At 43.7% G+C, this 24,347-nt stretch overlaps 1 protein-coding gene across 2 annotated transcripts in view; it reads left to right on the top strand.

Moving 5' to 3' along the window:
- Positions 1–18,070, top strand: part of LOC119169334 (decapping and exoribonuclease protein) — a 143,971-nt gene extending 125,901 nt beyond the window's left edge. For both annotated transcript variants that reach the window (XM_075884007.1, XM_037420443.2), the window contains exons 4-6: positions 12,472–12,607; positions 15,217–15,302; positions 17,579–18,070. In XM_075884007.1, coding sequence (XP_075740122.1) covers positions 12,472–12,607; positions 15,217–15,302; positions 17,579–17,699 — 343 coding nt within the window. In that variant the 3' untranslated portion in view covers positions 17,700–18,070. The remainder of the gene's footprint in view (positions 1–12,471; positions 12,608–15,216; positions 15,303–17,578) is intronic.
- Positions 18,071–24,347: the final 6,277 nt, after the last annotated feature.

The following is a 24,347-nucleotide window of genomic DNA, read 5'->3' as shown; positions in this document are numbered from 1 at the left end:
CCGACATTGTTCATGTGTCACGGATGAAGCCACACTACCCCCGAGCCACCTGACACTGCTTCTTCACGCGTCTTTGTGCGTGTACGCGACTACTTTAACTTTTAATTGGCATTGGTCCTTGGGGGTGGTACTTTTTTTTCGAAGGGGGGGTAATGCCACAGGCATGGAACGAGGTTTAGCCATGCCAATGCGAGTATGTGCCATGGTGTGAAAGAAGAAGAGGACGGTTGGTGTGTGCTCGTGCTCTAACGTTCGGTTCGGCTCGACGTCCAGTGCTGCTCCTGTGAACAGACGTTGTGGTCGTTCTGTGATCACGTGACAATATATACCACATTCTGGCGGTCACAGTTCAGGGAGTCCTTAATTTTGAATATGAAGCCTGAGGACGAAGCTTTGGCAAGGCAGGTGTTGGTCATCCGTTTTGCAGACTTGGCAGCGTGGTTTTCCGCATAGCTTACAACCTGATTCACTACTTTCAGATTCGGTCGTCTCAGCTCTAACCAGAATGTCTTTTATGTTCTTTTCGCGGTGGTATACCACTTGCGGCGGCTCCGTGAAAATTGAGGATAGACTCGCAGTATGCTGCATAATGTTCAAATGTTTGAAAAGGATATTATTGAGGTGCGGTAGTGTGGACGAGTGTCTGACGACAAGGTTAGTTTGGTTTGTTGAATGGCGTAGTATGGAGCCCGACAAAATTTTGTTCCTACCTAAACTGCGCACCCGGCTGATAGCATCATCGATAATTCTCTCTGGGTACTCTTTTGCCACAAGAGCTATTTTAAGATCCTTGGCATGACCTTCGAAATCTAACATGTCTGAACAAATTGGACGGTATCGGTGTGCTTGCGAGTATGGGATGGCTGTCTTGCAGTGATGCGGATGGCTATTCTTAAAATGAAGATACTGATGGCGATCCGTTAGTTTTTTTTGTATAGGTTCATGCAAATTTTTTCTCATTAATTTGACCAGTAACATCGAGAAAGTTTATAGTTGACTTGGAGTAGGTGTGTGTAAACGAGATTGATGAGCGAGTTGAACTAAAGTCATTTATGAATGACAGCGGACTTTCCTTTTTGTGATGCCAAATCATGAATCTTTTGTAGATGAGAGGCATCAATGTCCTGCTTGGAAGGAAGGGTTCTTCAATGGATGCCATAAAAGTATTTGCTTAATTAGGAGCCATCTTTGTACACGTAGCTGTGCCGTTTATCTGCAGAAAGTGCTTATAATCGAACTCAAAGTTATTGTGGCGGCGTACCAACCTTAGCAAACTTAACAGCATGTCCTCATCTAAGCACACAGGCACAGTGGCCTTCTTGAAAGCTGCAGGTGTTGCATCAATGCCATCTGACTGTGGTATGTTCGTGTATAGTGACCCAACATCCATTGTCACAAGGATACTATCGTTAGGAACCTCGAGTCTGGAGATTTGACGAAGAAAGTGGTTAGTGTCTTTAAGAATGAGGGGATAGTTGGAACAATATCCTTAAGGATGAAGTCCAGTGCACTTGACAATCTTTCTGTTACTGTGTCATTGCTTGAAACAATAGGATGACTGGGGTGGTTGGCTTTGCGCATTTTAGGGAGCAAGTAAAAGCGGCCTGGAGCAGGCTGCATTGATTGCATTGCCATGAACATATCAACCATGATTTTTTCATCCTTACGAAGCAAATTAAGTTCATGGATTATTTCTGACTCGAAAAATTTAGTGGAGTCCTCTTCAAGTTCTACATAGAAGTTCTTGCCCGCGAGTTGCCGATAGCCTTCTCTCAGGTACTCAGTTTTATCTAATATTACTATCGCCCCACCCTTATGTGCAGGCTTAATTACCAAATCCGCTCGACGGCTTAGGAGCTCCAGTGACTTTGCTCTTCCGAGGAGAGATTGTTTCTATAGCGCCTTGTTTTTGAACAAGCCGATATGATGTCTTTTTGTACTGTAGATATATACATGTCTAGGTGTCTGTCCCGCTGCTCAGGCGATGACCAAGTTTTTGCTGAAGAACCAGGAATGCTGTTCGACTCAGTTCATGATCGTGGAAGTACTCCCGTAGGTGCACATTTCTGGCAAAATTACCCAAATCCTGATACAACTGGAATTCATTAAGCCGCTAGCCGGACAGAATGTAAGGCCTTTTGAAAGTAGTCTGATTTCGGTCGCAGATAGCTGTGCTGAAGAAAGACTAATTACACTCGGAGGCGCTGTTTCCACATCCCGGTTGATATCTATTGGTGCCGCCACTATAGGTGCATGTGTAGTAATGGTCACAGTTACCCCATCCTGCTCTAGCTTGCGACGCTTGGACACTAACCACTTTCTCCGTGAAACCACTGGACTCAACGTTCCTAACGTTGGTATTTTTGTGACAATAGATGTAGTGTCACTATACACGAACATCCCGCAGTCAGATGGCATTGATGTGTGTATATGTATATATGTATATTCTTCAACGGCCTGTCAACATCTGTGTTGGCTGTCCTAGATGGATGACGAGCGAATGTACAAAGTTGTTACCTTTGTACATCTGATGTACGTCCATCATACCTACTGTGTACATTCATGGACATCTGATGGAAGTTTGGAACATCCAAAATGTACGTCTCGTCGTCTGCCTACCGGATATCCGTGGTTACTTGAAGGGCACTCAAAACCACCGTACTGTACTACGTCAACCAACAAAAGTTGGTAATGCTTTATCTGATAGATAGTGGGTGCACCCTTAAGGCTACATGTCATTTAGCGTATGACACATGCGTGTTTAGATCACGCTACTCCGCAAAGCCCTCTAAACTGTAACTGCAGAGAAGGAAGTGGTGCTCTGTGCTGCTTCAAAGTGCAATATTTGCTAGTAACTGCTCCAAACTTGCTCCAAAAGTGTTGACAAACTAAAAAGAATGAAGTTGAACCAAGGGACCATCGTGTGAGCCTAAGCGAAATGGTAAGCAAGCTGTATACAATATCATCCCAGTAAGCTACTCAGTGGCGTAAATCGAGAAAAATCTCAAGGGGTGACACATATCAGGCCACGGTGTCCAGTTCGTATTTTTAAAAAGGGTTGTATTTTTATTTATATAAAAATTAAATTGTGCTTTCAAATAAAAAAAAAAAAAACGTGCATGGTGTCACACTGCTGTTCACACAGCTGAAGGGAATTTAACACTGGTACGCAGCAGAAGATAAAAAGTCTTTTAAAAAGTTGATTGTGCTATACTTAACTGTCGAGTCAATTATGTAACGTGCTAAAGGTAAATCTCCAGTACGACCCTCGCAAGGGGTCGCACTGGAGCCCTTGCAAGCCTGAACACAAGTCCGGACTCTCCTGGACCCTTGGATCAAAGCCTTGGATCATGCGAGATGTCTTGCACATGAAAGGAAACTAAAGCGGCTTAAAGGCAAGGGTGCTCCACGCAATATTACTCTTTCTGCTCAGGACACACTGAACGAGGCTCTGAGGATAGCTAAGTGTAGATACTTTCAGGATACTCTGCCCAACTTTATTACGCCTGCCCCGCAAAATTTTTGGAACTTTTTCAGCAAAAAGACCAACTGTGTTGAGCAAATAACACATGAAGGAGAAACTATTGTCGACAAGAAAAGTATTGCCAATCATTTCATTTTGTACTTCCATAACGTTTTTTTCAGCCTCTAACGAGCCACTGCACCGCTTTTCTCGAAGTAATGACGGCGTTCCAGATTCAGATATTTTATCTCTACCCCATATTGTTTCGTTGCTCCTGAATTTGAAAACTAAAACTTCAACCGGTCCTGATCAAATTCCCAACACTTTTTTACGACGATATGCCGAGATGCTATCGGAATTTCTTATAATCATTTTCCGCGCTTCCATCCGTTCCGGCCGCTTGCCTCTTGACTGGAAAGTGGGACGCATTGCTTCAGTGCACAAAAAGGGTGATAAAGATCTGGTGCCAAACTACCGTTCAATTTCTATAACGTCTTCGTCTTGCGAAGTGCTTGAACATATTGTTGCACGAAGAAAAAGAAGCGTATACGGTGAATGCACTTGTCGCCCAGAGCGAGAGAAGAAGAAGAGGATCAGGAGGATCGTTACCCAGTCGGCCGCTTCTGAGCTGCCCTTCGCGACCTAATAAACGGCCCCTTTCAACGTCTACCAGTCTCTTTCAAACGTAACAGAGTGGTGGAGGTGCTGGGTAAGCGCTTCAACTACGGAACGATCACTGCCACAGCTTCGACGAAGCCGTCGACTTGCCGGTCTCCCACCATCTGCCATGAGTGACTTCGACATGCTCGAAGAAGCAGGCGTTTCCAGGACGGCACCATCTGGCCCGCTTCCATACTACCGAGTTCCACCGCCCTTCGGAGGAAAAGCCGAAGAAGATGTCGACGCCTGGCTCACCAAGTACAAACGTGTGGGCAAGTCCAACGGCTGGGATGCAGCCGCTATGCTAGCCAACGTAGTGTTCTCCCTGACCGACACCGCACTGCTATGGTACGAGAACCACGAGGACGCACTCACGACGTGGGATCTTTTTGTTGAAGAGCTCAGGGTGTGTTTCGGCGACTCGGTTGCTAGAAAGAAGCAGGCTGAGCAAACACTGTCGTAACGGGCACAGCTACCAGGTGAGACATGCACCACTTACATAGAAGAAGTGTTAAGGCTGTGCAAGGTGGTCTGTGCTACCATGTCGGAAGAGGACAAAGTTGGGCATCTGCTGAAGGGGATTGCTGAGGACGTGTATAATTTTCTAATTGGAAAAGAAAGCCTCAGTTCTGTGTCCGACGTCATTCAGCATTGCCGAACGTTTGAAACGCTCAAGATGCGTCGAATTGCGCCCAAGTTTGGTCGGCTGGCTAACGTTACAACTGTTGCCAGTGTGGACACGAATCCTGGCCTCGACCTTTTCTCTACCATTCGACAGATTGTTCGTGAGGAACTGTCGCACCGAGAAATGTCGTGTTCGACAGCTGACCATCACGAGTTGTGTCTGCCACGTGAGGCTATGGATGTGCCTCCTTTGACCCAATGGCAACCGACGATGAGCGCGGCAACTGTGGAGTACAGCCCAGCCCCACAGTCAAGAATGACAACCAGATTTCCCGCGTCGCGGTATGACCGACGCTCTCAGCGCATGCCTCCTCGACGCCCGACGTCTCGGTATGACGCACCCAACCAGTACATCCGTCACACAAGAGCAAATGATGACGCTCTATTCATCGACGAGCGACCGACGTTTCGACCTCGGCCGGTGTGCTATTCCTGCGATGCGCCAGGCCACATATCGCGATTTTGCAACCGTCGGGTGACTCCTCGGTATCACCAACCATGCGATTTTTCACGACCCTTCGAACAGCCTCATGGTGTCCGGCGGCCGGCCCACATACCCCCTGATGACAACTATTGGCCCAGCAACTTCCGCAACTACTCCCCGGCATCTGACAGGAGTTTAACGCCCCCACCGCGACCTCGTGCTCATCGTTCTCCTTCACCGCTGCGTCGCAAAGCACCCTCCTCGCCACCGGAAAACTAGCCAGCGCGGCCAATGGGGGTGAGGTCGCTGGAAACGTGCTACTAAGAGAAATACCTCCTGTGTGTATGTTTAAAAACAAAGTGCGTGTTTTGGTGGATCATGTGCCTGTGATGGCGTTGGTGGACACAGGTGCAACGATTTCCGTGATGAGTGGTTCTTTTAAAGACGTGTTAGGGCGGAAAGTTGTTTTTACCTGGGATGAAACTTCGACGTTCTGTGGAGTGAGTGGAGAGCCATTGCGCCCTATTGGTGTGTGTAGTGCTGAGGTATTTTTGGGAGGCCTTATGATAACGACAGAGTTTGCGATTATTCCTCGGTCGACACATGATGTCATTCTCGGCATGGACTTCTTGCGAGAATGTGGTGCCACTGTAGACTGTCGCACGAGGAAAGTCTTTGTGAGTGGCCAAATGCCTTCAGAACTTCTGGAAACTCCAGCGAATGACCAAACTACGCTGTGTGTCTGTGGCGATACGTTCATACCTGCGTTGTCTACCGTACGTGTTCCTGTTGTTTGTCGCGGCGCTGATTCTGACAGCTTCGATGCGAGCGTAGAACCAATGCACATAAACTGCGTGAAGAAGAATGTGTTGGTTCCCCATTGTGTGGTGTCGATTGATGGCGGAAGAACTGGCCTATGGACTGTAAACTGTTCCTCTGAGCCCGTGACCCTACCCAATGGTTTAAAATTAGCTTCGGTCAGCAAAGAACACGTGACCTTATCAGTGGTCGAGCTCACAGACGTGCCGGAAGAACGTGACGGAACTGGTTGTCACAATTTAGACGGGGCGCTTATGGCAACGATAAATAAGTCGCTTAGCTCAAGCGAGCGCCGAACTTTAATGAATGTGCTGTTGAAGCACGTTTCGGTATTTGACTTTGCGCAGAAGGGCAAAGTAATCCCTATCCCCCTGTCTCGAACGCGCCATACCATCAACACTGGCGCGGCAAGTCCGATTCGCCAAAAACCGTATCGTGTTTCCCCGTCAGAAAGACAAATTATCAACGACCAAGTGCAGGAAATGATGCAAAAGGGAGTAGTACAAGAGTCAGCCAGTCCGTGGGCAGCACCGGTAATCCTTGTTAAGAAGAAGGATGGATCTTGGAGATTTTGCGTCGACTATCGCCGACTGAATGCCGTGACTAAAAAGGACGTATACCCGCTGCCCCGTATAGAGGATGCAATAGACTGCTTACATTCGGCCTCTTATTTTTCCTCCGTAGACTTACGATCCGGTTATTGGCAAATTCCGATGCCTTTGTAACCCCTGATGGGCTCTATGAATTCAACGTAATGCCATTTGGACTGTGCAATGCACCGGCAACCTTCGAGAGGTTTATGGACACCATTCTGCGTGGCTTGAAGTGGAACATTTGCATGTGCTACCTCGACGACGTCATCATCTTTGGCCGCACGTTCAGTGAACACAACTCTCGTCTGGATACTGTTTTGAACTGCATCCGAAACGCTGGCCTAATTTTAAACTCGAAGAAATGCCACTTTGGAGACCGCCAAACGCTTGTGCTCGGCCATCTCGTTGACAAGGATGGCATTCGCCCTGACCCCCAGAAGACAGCAGCAGTTGAGGCGTTCAATGCGCCGCGTTCCGTCAAGGAGCTTCGTAGTTTCCTGGGGCTTTGTTCGTACTTCCGCCGCTATATTCCGAAGTTTGCCGACGTGGCGTATCCTCTCACATGCCTCTTACGAAAGGACAATTCCTTTGAGTGGACTCCGGAGTGCGATTCTTCATTCCGTCAATTGAAGTTTTTGCTGACGTCACGACCCGTCCTTCAGCACTTCAGTCCTTCTGCTCCGACAGAGCTTCATACGGATGCTAGCGGCATAGGTATTGGCGCCGTCCTAGTACAACGTTACGGCGACCGCGAACACGTCATCGCATACGCAAGTCGCTCCCTAAGCAGGCCGGAACAAAACTACACTGTTACGGAACAAGAATGCCTGGCGGTATTATTTGCAATTCAGCGGTTTAGATCTTACCTGTACTGACGCCCATTCACAGTCGTAACCGACCACCACTCGTTGTGTTGGCTTGTCAACCTTCGTGACCCTTGTGGTCGCCTTGCGCGCTGGGCACTCCGGCTACAAGAATACAGTTTTACCGTCACTTACAAGAGTGGTCGTCGACATGCTGACGCGGACTGTCTTTCACGTATGCCACTTAGTACAACAGACTGTGAATCCGATGACCTTGACCAGCTTGTAGCGTCTGTGTCGCCTACGTTCCCGGACTATCCCAGTTTCAGAGCAGAACAGCGGAAGGATGCTAAACTGGCACCACTATTCGCCGCTGCATCCGCTTCTACTAGTGCCCGCCGTTTCTGTATGCGTGATGGACTGTTGTTCAAAAGGAACCTCTCCAGTAGTGGCGCGCGTTTCCTTCTAGTGGTCCCGGAGAGCCTGCGAACAGTTATTATGAGTGTCATGCACGACGACCCTACATCTGGACATTTAGGTTTGGCGCGGACGCTTCACCGGACTAAAGAGCGCTTTTATTGGCCTGGTATGCAGAAGTCTGTTGAGAGCTATGTGGCAAGCTGCATGCAATGTCAGCGTCACAAACGTCCATCAACTGGTCCAGCTGGTCTTCTACAGCCGATGCCTACTCCAGGCGCACCTTTTGAACAAGTGGGCATTGACTTTCTGAGCCCCTTCCCAAAATCGGCTAAGGGCAACCGATGGATAATTGTTTGCGTCGACTACCACACACGCTACTGCGAGACGGCGGCCGTCCCATCCGCAACTGCCAGTGAAGTCTCGTCGTTTTTGTTACAGTACGTCATCCTCCGACATGGCCCACCTCGCCTGATTATCAGTGATCGTGGACGACAATTCACAGCGGATGTCGTGGAGGAGCTACTCCGTTTATGTGAATCCCGCCTGCGTCACTCGACACCATACCACCCCCAAACTAATGGGCTGACGGAGCGTACCAACCGCACCATTATCAACATGTTATCTATGTATGTTTCCTGCGACCACAAGAACTGGGATGACGTACTCCCTTTCATTACTTACGCGTTCAACACCGCGAAGCATGAGATTACAGGCTATAGCCCTTTCTTTTTGCTTTATGCCCGTTCGCCCGGTACACAATCGACACGATATTGCCTTTCTGTGACCACGACAACGTCACTGTCGCCGAGACTCTCTGCCTCGCTGAAGAGGCGCGTCGCATAGCTCTACTGCGCACATTGGCATCGCAAGACAAGGCGAAGGCACGCTATGACATTCACCATCGACCAGTGATTTATCGCCGTGGTGATCTGGTGTGGTTGTGGACTCCGATGCGCAAGCGCGGGTTATGCCAAAAGTTTTTGGCCACTTACGATGGACCTTTTGTGATTGTCGACAGACTTACAGAGGTCAACTATGTAATAGCTCGTCTCACGGCGAGTGGTCGACGAGCTGCCAAAACTCAAGTGGTTCATGTTGCCCGCCTGAAACTGTACACGCCACGACAACTCGACTGACTCGTCCGGCGGCCTTCGTCTGCGCGGAGAGGAACGTTGCGTATATGCACGAAGAAAAAGAAGCGTATACGGTGAACGCACTTGTCGCCCAGAGCGAGAGAAGAAGAAGAGGATCAGGAGGATCGTTACCCAGTCGGCCGCTTCTGAGCTGCCCTTCGCGACCTAATAAACGGCCCCTTTCAACGTCTACCAGTCTCTTTCAAACGTAACAATATTATAGCTAAATTTATTATAACATTTCTTAATGAAAAGAACATACTTTCGGATGTTCAGCATGGTTTCAGGAAAAGGTTTTCCACAGAAAGGAAGTTAATTCCTGTTGTGCACAGTTTTTCACAAATTTTAGATAAGGCAGGTCAAGTGGATGTCACCTTTTTGGATTTCATGAAAGCATTCGATCTTGTTTCTCATGATAAGCTTATTAAAAAACTGGAATCGATTGGCCTTCCAGAACCTATAATTACCTGGATTTCTTCCTATTTGTCTGACCGGGTTCAGTTTGTAAGCATTTCCGGTATTTGCTCTGACCCCCTCCCTGTAACTTCTGGGGTTCCCCAAGTGAGTGTACTTGGGCCTTTGATATTTTTAATTTATAATAATGACATTGTTGATACTGTTTCCTTGCCGGTCCAGATCAGACTGTTTACTGATGATTGTGTGCTGTTCAATGAAATAACTTCTTATGATAACCAGGTCTTGCTAAACACTAACCTCCGAAATATCTCTGCATGGTGCGAGCAATGGGAGATGAGGTTAAACACAGACAAAACCGTGTTTATGCGTGTAACCAACAAAAAAAATATTTTGCCATTTACATAGAAATCCGGCACCCAGACACTAGCTGAGGTTGTTGAGTATAAGTACCTTGGTGTCACTCTAACCAGCGACCTCAGCTGGAATAAGCACATCTCTAATATTTGCGTGTCGTCTTTCCGTAAACTTGGTCTTTTGAGACACAAACTTAATCATGCTCCTTCTACTGTAAAAAAACTAACTTATTTGACTGTTATACGTCCCTCATTGGAATATGCCTCAATCATCTGGGACCCATACACAAAAAGAAACATTGAGGCTCTCGAACTAATCCAACGCAAAGCGGTCCGTTTCATTTACTCCAAGTACCGAAGAACTGATTCCCCCACAAACCTTATGAAAGAAAACAGTATACCCACACTAGAAAAGCGTCGTCAAATTCACAGGCTCAAATTTCTTTTTCTTTTAAATAACAACAAGCTGTCAGTAAACCGTGATTTATATCTGAAACCGTTTACGACAAGACAAACCTGGTATCTGCAAACTCATTCATTAACACCGTATTTTGCTAGAACAAACATTTTCAAATACTCGTTCTTTTCTCGAACCATAAACGAATGAAACTGCCTACCTCAATAGTTAACCGGCTCTGTAGAGGCACTTGACCTATTTAACCATGACCTATGTTTTAGTATCTTTTGTATATGATGTGTCGTTTTATTGTTCTTGCTGTTTTACACCCGTGTGCAATGTTATGATCTTGCCCCTCCTGCTGGGGCCCTTAAATGGGCCTGCAGTATTTTGTAAATAAAAAAAATAATAAAAAATGTCCTGCCCTTGATTTATGCCAACATACTGCTTGTATACTAGCTGCATACTAGTATACGGAACACTTAATAATAAATATAAGCATTGAATTGATGCTTATGTGATGTTTTAGACTTCAGGAGTCGTTAGGAACATGCATGTGCTTCGAAAATACCAATAGCAACTCTAAGCTATAGCATCTCTTTCGGATCCGAAGACACTTCAGCCTGCTTCAAAGCACCTTTTTTTGTGCTCCATAATCTGCTCCAAAAAAGCAAACTGTCGCTTCCATCACTGTAACTGCCTATTGTTATTACTATCCTGCCTATTATTATTAACTGCCTATATATTATTACTATTATTACTCTTATTATTACTACCTGTGAAACTTAGTGCGGAAATAAAACTAAAGATGGACACTGGCTCGGCAAGAAATGGTTGAAATATATGTGGTTACAGCAGAAAGCAAGGTGGAAATTTTCACCTGGGTTATTCCGCGGGTGTATAAATTTTGTTGTTTGTTAATGATTAACTGTTCTTGTTTTTCTTTTGCTCTTACTGTTTTCGCCTCATATATGTAGTATGAGAAAAATAAGCCTTAAGTTGATGGTCTGCGCTTGTCCCTATCTGTTATTTGTCTGTGTGCTCTACTCGGCGGTATCCACCAATCATGGATCACCAACTGGCCCAATCGTCTACTTTGATTAGAAATGATTATTCTGACGTAGATGGCTACGAATCAAAGAACTGTGCGAGCATGAGAGAGCTGCTGAATGGTGCAAGACGCGTTTGTTCGGCTGTTGACTCGTGAGAATACAACTGTATTCCTGCGAAAGCGGATGTGACTTCCAATTTTATTAATATGACTGCGTGTCACTCTCATTTAGTAGCAGCAGCAACTGTGAGTGGCCCCCTAGTTGTCTCTCAAACAGATGTGGCCGAGGACTAATCTCGTATTTTACTTTCAAATATTCAGAAGGCGTGTTTAAAAAAATAAGATGCACGAACTCCATAGTTCATGTTTGTACTAAGATTTACGTTGGTAAAATAGTATGGCATGAATTTTCTAAAAAAGGCTGAATTGACTGTCATGGTATCTATTAGAAAATATTTCAATGACTACATCGAAAAAGACAGTTTTCATATGAGCAGCTCAACTCTGGCACAGCAGATCTCAATTTCATGCTTTTATACGTGTTTCTTTCGAGATACTACTCGGCAGCGCTACAAAACTAAAGGCTCAAGCATTGAGTACACCAGAAAACACGAAGGACAATGCACGAGTGCTGCCACCAGGCATCGTAGACCCAAAGAATAGGATCTCCTGCCATTATCATTACTGTGGTGTAGTTCATTCCAAAACAAAAAAGCATGGAAGTTCATATGTGTGGGGGCCATAACGGGCTCAGTCACAAGCTCGAATACACTAACACTAGCGCACGCCTATGATTTCACGAGCGTGTTTCATAGGTCTCAGGCAGCTGTGTGTTACCAGAGACTTGAAAAAATACCAGCATCTAGAGGAAAGCTAATCAATTCTGGCAGATACTACTGCATCTATGGAGTGTGAGAAATAGATAAATACATAACGCTATTTTGCGGGGAGTACGTGGGAGATTCCACTTGATATGATAAACTACAGAATGCTTTATGTCCACCTCTGACCTAGCTTCCACTTCCCCAAGCACTTTTTGTGCATCATGTGCTGAAACTGCACGTAATCGGTAAACATTCCGTCATTATCGATCAATTGAGTTCGTATTCTGGTAGTTTGGCAGTGAATCCTTAATTTCATTACTGGTGATGTTTTGTTTAGTTAACATCTATACTAGCCTGTATACCGTGAGAAATAAATAGTACTTGTAACCGTCAATAAACTGGACTGTTTATTTTCATACTTGTTGTGTAGGCACAAGCTGCTCTCCTGGTGGGCCAAGTCACGTATTGGAGGCGTCCCAAGGGGATTGTGTGGTTTTCGAGATGACAATGGCATTGTCAGGCACATCCAAGAGTTTGATGTGAGCAAAATGCCAGGCAAGGCTAAGGTAAGCCAATATCACTTCAGACGTGTATGTCTGCAAGCGTTGCTTGGCGTCTTTGCCTGAGAAAATTCGGCCACGCTTGTTAAGAAATGCTGTCATTAAAAGAGCAGGACGTTTTCTAGCACTTTTGCGGTACATCGGCAGCACTCAAAATAAATATTAAGGGTTGTAAAAGCATTGCCAGTTTATAAACAACTTAAATTTCTTGACCTACAGGCATCATTTTCTACCAAGAATTTCTTCAAACTACGCTAGCGCTTCCACTCAACGCAATCATAATCAGTGACGTTGCCTGATTCCTTGAAATGAAGATTTGCTCTTCTATTGGCTGAGTTCTCTTTGGGTTAACCATTGCTGCATGAAGAGCTGGTAGTAAGGCATGCTTTGTGTACACTAAACCTTCAAAACATGCAGAAACTGAAATTATGTATGCCTCTACGACATGGCAATCTTGAAATTGACGACTCTTTGCTAGCATCTCGAAAAGTCTCTACATGACTGATGTGCTTGCTACACCACTCTTGTTAAGTCATTGAGTGGGTGATTACAACAATTTAAACTGGCACAGCATTGTTTGTTACCTTGCTCTATCACTTTGGGCACTTCCTATCACAATGAGCACTTCGTTTCTGAATTTTTTTCTCGGGGGAAGAGGCAGCGACTTTTTGTATTTATTTTAAATAACCTCCACTCAAATGTGGTTCCACCGCTGTTAGTGGCTAAACACCGCTGTTTGTGGCTAGGCGAATATTCACCTTCGTGGAAAAGAAAAACCATAGCTAGTGTTCATATTAAATGGCGAGGAATCGACTTCCAGCACATCTTAGCCAGAAATTGCTAGGTTAACTAACAATAAATATGACTGACAAATATACCCGTGTTGTTACCAGTACTTTTTGTTTGAGCCGTGCATCTTTGTCGGAAGCTCTTGGCCGTGAAGAACTCAGCGTCTTGTAGCATTCCTGTGTTCTAGCACGACATAATTAACTTAATACATCTTAGCATTGCATTACCGTGCCTTACAGAGATTTAACTTTGAAGGCTTCATACTTAAGTAGAAATGTTAGATCTTCTTGTAACGAGACTTGCACGCACTTCTGGAATTTCAAGACACACCCAGAAAACGAGTGTGAAACAGCTGCAGCAGAGCTTGGTGAAGCATCTACGTGCGTAGACCATGCTGCCCCCCAAAAAAAGATGCCACCACGCAGGGGAACGAGCTTGCCAGTTTTGTGCTTATGGATTGTCGATGTGCATCTTAACCTTTTTCTGTTATGGTAAAAGAGTGTAACACCCATAGGTTGGCAAGCAAAGTGGACTTTCCTTGGACTCAATCTAAATATATATTTCATACAATAGTGCCCATTTCGATACAAAACTTTACAACGGAGCTCACTCAGACTGATTCACAAAAATATCATTCGTCTGAAATCACTGAGACTTGCGGCTCAAACCTTAGTCTAAATAAAAAAAGCACAGCATATCTACAGAATGAATGATGATGAGCGGGGCAAAGGCTCCAAAGGTTTTATCGGTAAACCATGAATCATTCGCTGGTAGTATTCATGCATCGGTCCGTCTTTCTGTCTGTCTTCTGTCTGTTTGTCTGTTCTGCCACCTGTCTGACTGCATATCCATCGTTCTGTATGTCTGTTCATCCGTCCATCTAGTGAACACTCTAAGTACCACGATTTCGCATATTTTCATCATATATTCATGATATACAAGTACTGCCATCTGGCAGACATTCCATGAACTAAAACGAGAGGTGGCTACTACATAGAGGAGATGCATGACCCACGCCTTAAGGAGCTTCGCCCCTTAAAGAAACAGCACAATTCGAAATGTTTTGTCAGTCGACCCTTGAGTGCGCATGCTGACCTGTGATAACACTGCCAAATTTTTCTCACCTTGAGCCTAAATGAACTCTGCTTAATACTTTGTCAGTTTTAGGCACACGAACACCAGTCTGCATTCAGCATCCATGGACGATGCCATTTTCTCGTTTAAATCAGTAAACTAAATGGCGCCGACTTATCAGTACCCATATACTTTGTAAGGTTAACTGAACTAGATGGTGAAATGGCAAGCACCAAATATGAAAAATAGAAACAGTTTTGTGGTATATATCTCCTAAAGTGATGTCGTAAATGACGTGTCCTAAACACACACACAAACTCCTTCGCTTAACTCTCGATTTCTGTTTTTTTTGCTCCTTTGTGCTGTCCGTCAGCAGGAAAGCAAAACAAACAACAATGTGTACACTTCTTGCCATGCAACATGCGTTTTGCTTACCATGGCTTATTCGGGGCCATCGTTTTTTCAACTTTGTTTTCACTTTGCCTCATAAGAGGTCAAAGAATATTCTGCTACTGTTATATACATTACGTTAACCTGAGCTTGTCACAACTGTACCTTTTGAACGACATGTACTGACGGCAGAACAATTTCTAATAATTAGGGTATTTAATGCTAGCAATAAAACAATTTGCCTACACAATTGCAAAAGTATTAGATTCCTCATTCTTGTTATTAGCTTAATGAACAAGTATTGGTGCTTTGTTTTCGAGATGTTTTATAGAATTCTGCTGTTTCTTCTTTTTCTGTTTCAGGGACTGTGGTCAGAAGATGTGTGCATGCAGTTCCTGGATGACGCGCTTAACTTCATTAGGCAGCACGTTGAAGGTGACGACGGGAGGTTAGTTCTTTATGCTGTGGTCATGTTCATTTACTTATTTGGTTAAAATTAGCAGGCTGCATTCAGTGCAGCATATGCACACTGACAACCCTTATCAGTAATTGTCAGGCAGCGATTCTATGACTATTTTCTGTACGTCCATCTGTCTGTCCAGTCGGGGACATCAACGTAAACATTATGGACCTTACGACCCTGCTTCGCTTCATCATCAGTAGTCACTTCGTGCCAATGAATTGATTCTTAAAAGCTTACAACTGTGGTAATTATCATGAATGCTGCGCGCGTGCTGTCTTTTTCCCGTCTTCGTCTGGGTAAAAAGTGCACTAATAAGCATTTAAACAATGAATGTAAACCACCTCGCTCGACTTAGTGCCTCACTTGAGGTGATCTTAGGGTTCCACGAGCGGCCAGATCGAAGGTAGCCTTTTCGTGTTAGCCCCATTAGTAATTATTTATTTGTGTAGGCAAGCAAATTTTCCATGCATTTTGTTTCACTGACTAAGCCATTGTGCACCGCATCTACAGGTTGTGCGTCAGCGGGTTACGAGAGAGCCACGTGGTAGCAGCAGTAAGAACTCGTCATGTTTAGTAGGCACTGTGACACTTTCAAGATTCAGGAAACCGTGGTGGCTGAACGCGCGGAGAGCTGATAATTTCATACTCGTGAGCCGTGAGCCGTTATTTCTGATGAAGATTTGACGAGCTTTTGCCTTTAAGATATTATACTCAGTGCTTTTTTTCTAGCTAAATTATCTGATACATCTTGAAGCCTTGAAGATACCTTTCAATGGTATTTCGCTAAGCATTTCTTGCAACTTGTGTGCGCCATCCTTATTGCTACAATGCTTCACCTGATCAGGTGTCATTCAACCTCGTGTAACAGACGGAAGGGCCTCCATCTTAGGCTGACCCTGTAAATATGATTCAGTGTGGCTTTGTTACGTTACCGTCACCAACTTTAATTTTTTATCGAAAAAATAAATAAATAAGAGAGTTCCTATCACTACTACGTGGCGATGGCTAGCCCTTTCCACTTGATTGTTACAAATAAAGAATTAAAAAATAAAATACAGTCAAATCTCGATAATTCAAACTCGAAGGGGCCCAAAAGTTCGTTCGAATTAAAGAAGTTCGAATTAATGAAAGCTAAATAAATGGAGGGCTCTCCATGGAGTGGCGCATGTGCTTTGAGCTAACACACGAGGGAGAAGTTTCAGAAGATTTACATTTATTCACAAATCACAGGACATCCGTTAATAATTGAAGTAATCGGTCAGGTGCATCTGCACACAATTGCCTCGCAGCGAGTCAACCAATTTCGCACGCAGCTTGCAAAGCATTCCTACCTACACTTCAGCATTCTTCTGGCAAGAAAAGCTGCGCGCGAAAATGTCGAGCGCCAACACTTTCTAAAGACGACAACAAGAACGCCTGCTGCTGCGTAGCGGAGCCTACCCAGCCGCAGCATAGCCAGCACGTGACGAGAAACGAGAAGCGTCTCCATGCGGTGAGAAGCAGACCGGTATTTGAGAGAAAACCAATGCTCCACGGCAGCTTTTTATTTTTTGCTCTCTTCGCGCCTGTCAGTAAAAAAAAGCACAGTTACGTGGCAGAGAAGGAAAAAGGAAGAAGCCTGGCACCCGCGCGTGAGAGCCCCCCCCCTCGAGGCACGGAGCCAGGCTCCCGCAAGGGGCGAAGGCTGCAAAAGATAGTGCCTTTTTCCTTTTCTTTAAACACACATTCATTCGCCCAGCGACGGCTTTCTTTTTTTTTTTCCTCTCTTTTCGCACACGGCCCTGGAAGGAGGAGGGTCTTTACGGGGCAGAGACGGAAAAGGGAGAAGCGTGACATGGGTGCGTCATCGATCGGCATTTGAGAGAGAGCGAACATTCTACTGCAGCCTTTTCTTTCCTTTTCATTTCCTTCGCAGGCAGTGTTGAGGTGTCGCAGGGGCCACGGTGGGATTGGGCGTGTTGCTGAGAGCATTTTGGGAGTGCGGTATGTTCGAATTAATCGTCGAAAGTGCTTGAGCATTCAAATTATCGAGCGTTTTCACCCATTGGAATACACATAGCTTTAACGGGACCTCATCGTGTGTTCGAATTATCTGGAAGTTCGAATTAAGCATGTTAGAATCAATGAGATTCGACTGTAGCTCATTACATATATACAATCCTATATCTGTGAGTCCAAAAGTTTTCATTTGGGCAAAGTTTTCATTTGGGCAGGAAAAACACATAGCCTCCAAGCTGACTTTCATGTTTTCTGACTTGCAGGACTGTGTATCTTTTCACGTACGAGCCGTCATTCTACCAGATAACTTGCAAGCGTCTGGTGGATCCCGGGAAGCTGTACAGCTTGCCCGACTGGTTCCTGAAAAGCATTGAGGGCAGTTGAAGATCTTCCACGAGCCGCTGTTGCTTTCTATGTAGCGTGCAGAAAGCCAACTGACAAAACAGAGAAGAGCTCTTCTGTGATAATTTATGAGTAGATGTGGCTGCTCCAGAATTTGTGCCTGGAGAATTTCAGATAATTTGGTGTACATTTTATATTTGTTCTTAAATGCTCGCTAATTTTCTCTATATTTTCTTTTGTGACAAGCATCCTAAAAACAGGTGACATTATCACATGTTCCTTGGACGATGGAAGGTATAAAAGTAACTACTAAATCAGCTACAAGTTCTTTTCTACATCATTCAATTAATTTGCAGTAGTATTATCGTTCTTTATATTTTTCCTTGAGGGTAAAATAAACTATTTTTGCTGCATCTATTGCGTTTTTTTTTCGGTAAGCCCGACAAAGTCTAACCTGATGCCTACACATGACATAAATTAAGAAGGTGCACTAGGCTCTTGGAATGACAAGCTGACCTACTTCTTAGGTATTGAAGCTAAAAAGGCAGGGCGTGCGAACAAGGACGCAAGAAAGGAGACACCACAACTGCCATTTGTGGTGTCTTTTCTTTTCTGTCCATGTTTGCACGCCCAGTGTTTTTAACTAAGCTCTTGCTTAAAAGGCACTTTGACCATGCAACTGTGATCTCAACCAAGCGCTTCTCTTTGCGTGCCTTAAACCCCATAGATAAAAGCGAAGTGCTTGTTTGAGACAAGATTTGTCACATGCCGCAATGAGCGCAATCTGGTGGCATTCTAAGATGTGATTAGTATTGAAACAGGTTTGTAAATATTTAAGAGTCTAATTACAGTTGATTTTATAGATTTCGATGTGGTTGCCTGTATTCTGAGCATTTCTCTATTACCTGATCGATAGTATGAATGTGGCCGAATGTTGAGTTGAGTAGCCAGTTCGAAATCCAGCTTTTTTCTTTGGTTGATTGAAATCTAACCTTGTTTTAATTCTATTAGCAATTACCTTTGTAAATAGCTTGTGTATGACGGAGAGGAAGCTGACCATTCTGTAATTCTTCAAGTTCTTGTCATTTCCTTTCATGTCTACTAAGAATATATTAACATTTTTCTAAGATTCTAGTACCTTCCCCGTCAGAAGAGGGCACCAGTATACCCCAGTGAATCACAAAAATTGTATTGACATCCATGGTATGTTTCTCATGGACATTGTAAACGTCTCTTAGATATCCATAGAAATCCAAATTACGAAGATTAGATAGGTACACGCAATAATAAAATGCTCATCCGAGTAAGGTTGCAGGTACGTTGCACATGGACGCTGAATGGACATTTAATAGATATACATAGACATTGCCATTTATTAAATAAAAGCTTTTCTCATGCACTGTTCACACTTACCGCATGTAGTTGGTGTTTTAGACATGCAGTCCCACGGCAGTCTTGTTCATAGCTGCTCGGCTGTACTTTGTAGTGGGTATCGAACAATATAAAGTACAGCCGAGCAGCAATGAGCAAGACTGCCATGGGACTGCAGGTCTAACCCACCAACTACATGCGGTAAAGCATCAAAGACGTGAAGCTGGCCAAATTGCTGTCAGACATCAAACTTAATTAATAAGGCCAGACTTACGGCGTTGATGCTTTCTATAAGTGTCAGCTAAGAGCCAGACTGCAGTGGGAGCGCAGGTCTCTGGCACACAGAACTATACACGAAGCAAGCCTGAGCATTTGCATAGAAAAAAAGTTCTCATTCCCAAAATGTTAGCAATATTTGGTAAAGAAAGCCCAAACAGCCTGACAATATCATCAAGCACAAGCTGCCGTCTAACCTGCATGTTTATGCTGGGTCCTTAAAACCTCAGAGATTTATTGCAGCAGACAGCACATTGTTTTCAAACACATTTATTGAACATGAAATTAAATCGGTCTTTGAATGTAAGTGAAGGTACGAGAATGAAAAATTATTGTACAAAACTATTCAATGAAGTTCGCCTTGAACGCTTCGAAGTGATGTGAATAAAAAATTGGTGCTTGGAATTCTTCAACGAAGTTCCCCCTGAAAGTTTCAAAGTAATGAGAATGTACAGACGTTCAATAAAGTTCACTTTGAATGCTTTGAAGTGATGTGAATGAAAAATTGCTTAACAACAAAGTTCCCCTCAAAAGCTTTAAAGTTATGTGAATAAAAATTACTGTAGAACAGTCTAAAATAAAGTTCGCCTTGAACGCTTCGAATTGATGTGAATAAAAAATTGCTGACCAAAAATCCTCAACAAAGTTCCCCTTGAAAGTTTCAAAGCTATGAGAATGTACAAAAGTTCAACGAAGTTCACTTTGAACGCTTTAAGTGGTGTGAATGAAAAATTCCTCAACGAAGTTTTCCTTGAAAGCCTAAAGTTATGTGAATGAAAAATTACAATACAAAGGTCTTTGTTAAAGTTCGCCTTGAAGGCTTCAATTGATGTGAATAAAAATTGCTGCGCTAAAATCTTCAACGAAGTTCCTCTTGAAAAGAAGGTTTCCTTGAAAGCTTCATAATGCACCATGGCTACTCATCACAACCAGTTGATCCTAAGAATACAAGAAAAAAGAGAATCAATATAAGCTACCCAGAAACAGTGAAAAGAAGTACTATAAGACATTCCAAGCAAGAGTACACCAGCAGTACTGATACTCTATATTACCCTGAGAAAAAAATGCTTGGCTGAAATTGTGATGCTCCACTCCTGAACATACCGAAGAATTGAGAAAGATGATGCCTACTTCAAAAACACAGCAATTGCATATGACTAATGCATACATTAGCAATAACCATGTTACTCATTTCAGCATATGTAAGTATAGCTAGTTCTAGAACCTAAAAAGCACTTTGAAATGCCTTCCGGTCTTACGAGTATCAATACATACAAATACATTTCACTAATTTGCGCTTCATTGTAAATGTCAGTTTCGAAACATCCTACTACAAAAGAAAGTGATGTTCTCATAAAACAGTGCAGCAGATAAAAGCTACACTGGACACAAACTTGAGTTTCCAGCGTATGTGTAATTGTCTGCCACATTGTGTCATAAAGCTATCGGATATCATTCATCTTGGTGAGAATTTCTCAGAGCCAACTTAACGTCCAAGTGTGATGAAAAACAAAACCAATAAAGGGATCAACAATACATCACATGTCACAAGATTCTAGTGGAAATGAAAACTAATTTTCGTGACTATTTTGATGATGCCGCTTGGGATTTAAGTAGGAAGTATAAAGTGCAACATAAAATTTAAAAAAATTGCATGTACAGCCTATGCGGGGATGGCTTGGTAGTATGTGACAAAAAATTGAGATATATATGCAATTTTTTGTCATTTAATGCATTATACTTGTTCTTTAAAACTGTGGTCTTTATGCCACACAGCCATGTGCAGTTTATTTATTCGATAGCATAATGAGATAAAATAATCAAGGAAGAAAAGCTGCCGATATGGCAACAGTAGAGCAGCCCACCTGCTGTGAACAGTGGTGTCCGAGATTGCATGGAGATGCACTCGTGTGCTTTTGTAGGCAAACTTAAGAGGGATTACGTATACTGTAGTCTTTGTGTGAGATTAGAAAAGCTGTATACTAGTTTTACCATAAATAGGTGCCTCCCCTGGATGAGCAGAACTACTGATATAGCCTAATAACTTACACAAATGCTGGCATATGACTTATCATGCTCACACACCACTGTTTCTAGCTCGTTTTCCAAGCACAAACTAATCCACACAGCAGATACAAAATTTTTTACAACGCTTTCCATTTACATCACACTGACAGGATACTGAGACCAACGAGCTTCGATTGCAACAGAAAAAAACTGGGCACTGCAGAAACTAGCTGTCAGTTCCTTTAAGCTTAGTGCAAAATGCATAGCAGCTTTATTACCTCTTGCTGCATTCCTGTGCATTGCTGGGCATGATGCAACCATTCTTGAACGGCTGCCTCTATGGTGAATTCACTTGCAGGGTGAACCTTTGAGAAAGTCAAAGCAATAATTGATCGAGAGATAAAAAGTGACACCAACTTAAAAATTCAATCAAGCCAATAGCTTGATTTGGCCAACGACCTGATTTCCTCTCATATGACAATTTTCAAAGGCGGATTGAAGATTCCGTACAGGGGGAGGGGGCAGCTAATTAGAAGTCTGATACTTAAAGCTTTACAATTGTAATAAATTTGTAAGTGCAAGTGACTTATTTAGTAATATTTTGTGCACTGTGATTATATTCCCCATGTTGTTCCTTCATTGACCTTAGCTCTATATTCATGTTTCAAATAATGTACCGTATTTACTCGCATAATCCTCGCACTTTTTTTGCAGAAAAAGCGATGCTAAGTTGGGGGGTGCGAGAATTACGCGGGAAGAACTTTTCACGAGAGCGTACCGAGCGAAAAAAAAAAAAACGAAGTGGCCGCAAATCGGTATTCTCACACCAGCAACTAACAGCAAGCTTTGAGAAGTACTAATTAAGAGTTACCTCAACAATAAAAGTAGAGGTTCAACACAAGGCAAGATTTATTTGAGACACAAAAAGTGCAAGCAAATAGTCGAGAATTAGAATACCATACGCAAAGCTTGTGGGCGTTGCGAGAGCAATGGTAGCGTTCGTCGCCCAAAAGATTCCCCCAAAAGGTAAGCGTAGGACATCAGTATTGGGCTTATGACTATTTAACAGAATCGTCAGCAGTTTCCTTCTGACGAAATAAAGTTTACCATCAATCCCAGTTTTAGGCCCACGGCAGGCCCAACGCGTCTTGGTGGCTTTCAGCTGCCGTCACCAGTAGCGATCACAAAACTCGTAGACTATGAAGGGCCTACCGGCGGCCCTGTTGCCGTCGTTTAGTGCCGTTGTCATCTATCACTTGCAACTTGAAGCAGCCGTGTAGCTTCAGTATCACACCATAATATGCCAAGATTACCGACACAGCATACAAAACGCGCCGCAACGCGCACTGGCCACTTCAGCTTGGCTTGGATTGGATTGAATTTGCATGCAATAGTATGCTTGACGCTTAAGAGATGATGCCAAATGGCGTGCGCTATCATCATCAGTGGCTGGAACGAGCAGACGACATTATTGCGGCAGTTTTCTGGGGTGCGATAATTACTCGAGGAAAAAAGAAATATTTTTCTTGGGCGATGTGGGGAGTGCAAGGATTACGCGAGTAAATACGGTATGTATATATATATATATATATATATATATATATATATATATATATATAAACTTTTCGATTGGTTGGTATACATATGCAACCGTGTCTGGGCTGCCATGAACCCGTGCATGTGATGCTACAGAGTCACACTCTGCTAAAGCTTCAAACAAACTGTCAACCTCACAATGGGCCTCTTTCGGAACATGATTGTGAGAAATAAATTGTGATATTATAACACCAGTACGACACTACAAAGTAACAAGCAAGAAGACTTTCATGATTAAGAGCTTGGCACGTGCACTACACACGCTTCTTTGGTACTAACACATGAAACACTCAAATTATGATTTCATTTTCATCACAGCCCGCGAAGTACGCCAGCTATAGCAGCTACTAACACTACAGATGCAATACCGCGACACACAGATATATTTAGACTATGCCTTCATTGTTCACCACGAAATACTGAAGGCATAGTCGGCAACACTGCCCACATAAAACAACACGTTAACTTTCAGCTACGAAGGCTACACAAGCAATACTACGGCACATATTCAGAAACATACTTTGCTGTTGATCTTTCCTTGCAGCGAAGAAGACGGGGGGAAATCTGCTCAGAGTGGGCAAATAGGAAACAAATGCCGGGTGACGAGAGCCTGCTCGAAACATGCTGGAAGTAGCCCACAGAACATTCACCAGTTTGAGTAGGCCTAGCAAGCACAACCTACTGTACTCCTGATTGGCCCAGATGGCGGAGTTTCTACGGGAGCGCGTATCTCCGCTCTCGTTCAACCACTTGCCGTTGTGGCGCTACCTATATAACCTGTTTTTTTGCTACTTTGTGGATGGCACTGGAGTAAGAACGCCTGCATTCTGTTGATTTTGTGATGAACTAATGGAATATACACATATGTAACTACAGCTTCGCTTAGATGGCTGGTTGAGTGAGCAGGTTAAGTATTTATTGCAGACTGGTTGACAAACGTGGAAACCCGTAGAATTGTGTAGGGCAACCTATGTTTCTGAATGACTTATTATATGTATTTTTGAATTATTTTGTATAAGAATTATGCAATATGAGGGTTCTGTTGACCAAAATATCACCACAATCGCTGAAGCTGAGTGAAGAGGTGCTGACTAGAGCCACGCTGCTCGTAGGTTACGGCCCTAGCGGCACAAGGTACGAACTAGACGCGAGCATTCTAACCAATCACGCGTGACGATAGTTATAGTGCGAGAACAAACTGACGACACAGGGACAAGAAGGACATGAAGGACACGACACGTTTTGTTCTCTCCCTATAACTATTGTCATGCCATACCAACTAGCCCAAGCTGTCACACTTCCAAGTTACAATCACGCGTACCACGCCGCAAGCCGTAAAAGAAATGATGAAAGTGCCCGTTTGTTTTTTTTACTTTTTTGTTTTATTGTAATATTTATTATTACGTAGCGCCCGCCCGCTACAAAGGAAAATGGTCTCAC

This window comes from Rhipicephalus microplus, unplaced genomic scaffold, assembly GCF_043290135.1.
Source record: "Rhipicephalus microplus isolate Deutch F79 unplaced genomic scaffold, USDA_Rmic scaffold_23, whole genome shotgun sequence".
In the NCBI taxonomy this organism is placed as follows: domain Eukaryota; kingdom Metazoa; phylum Arthropoda; class Arachnida; order Ixodida; family Ixodidae; genus Rhipicephalus; species Rhipicephalus microplus.
This window is presented reverse-complemented; position numbering and strand designations above follow the sequence as displayed.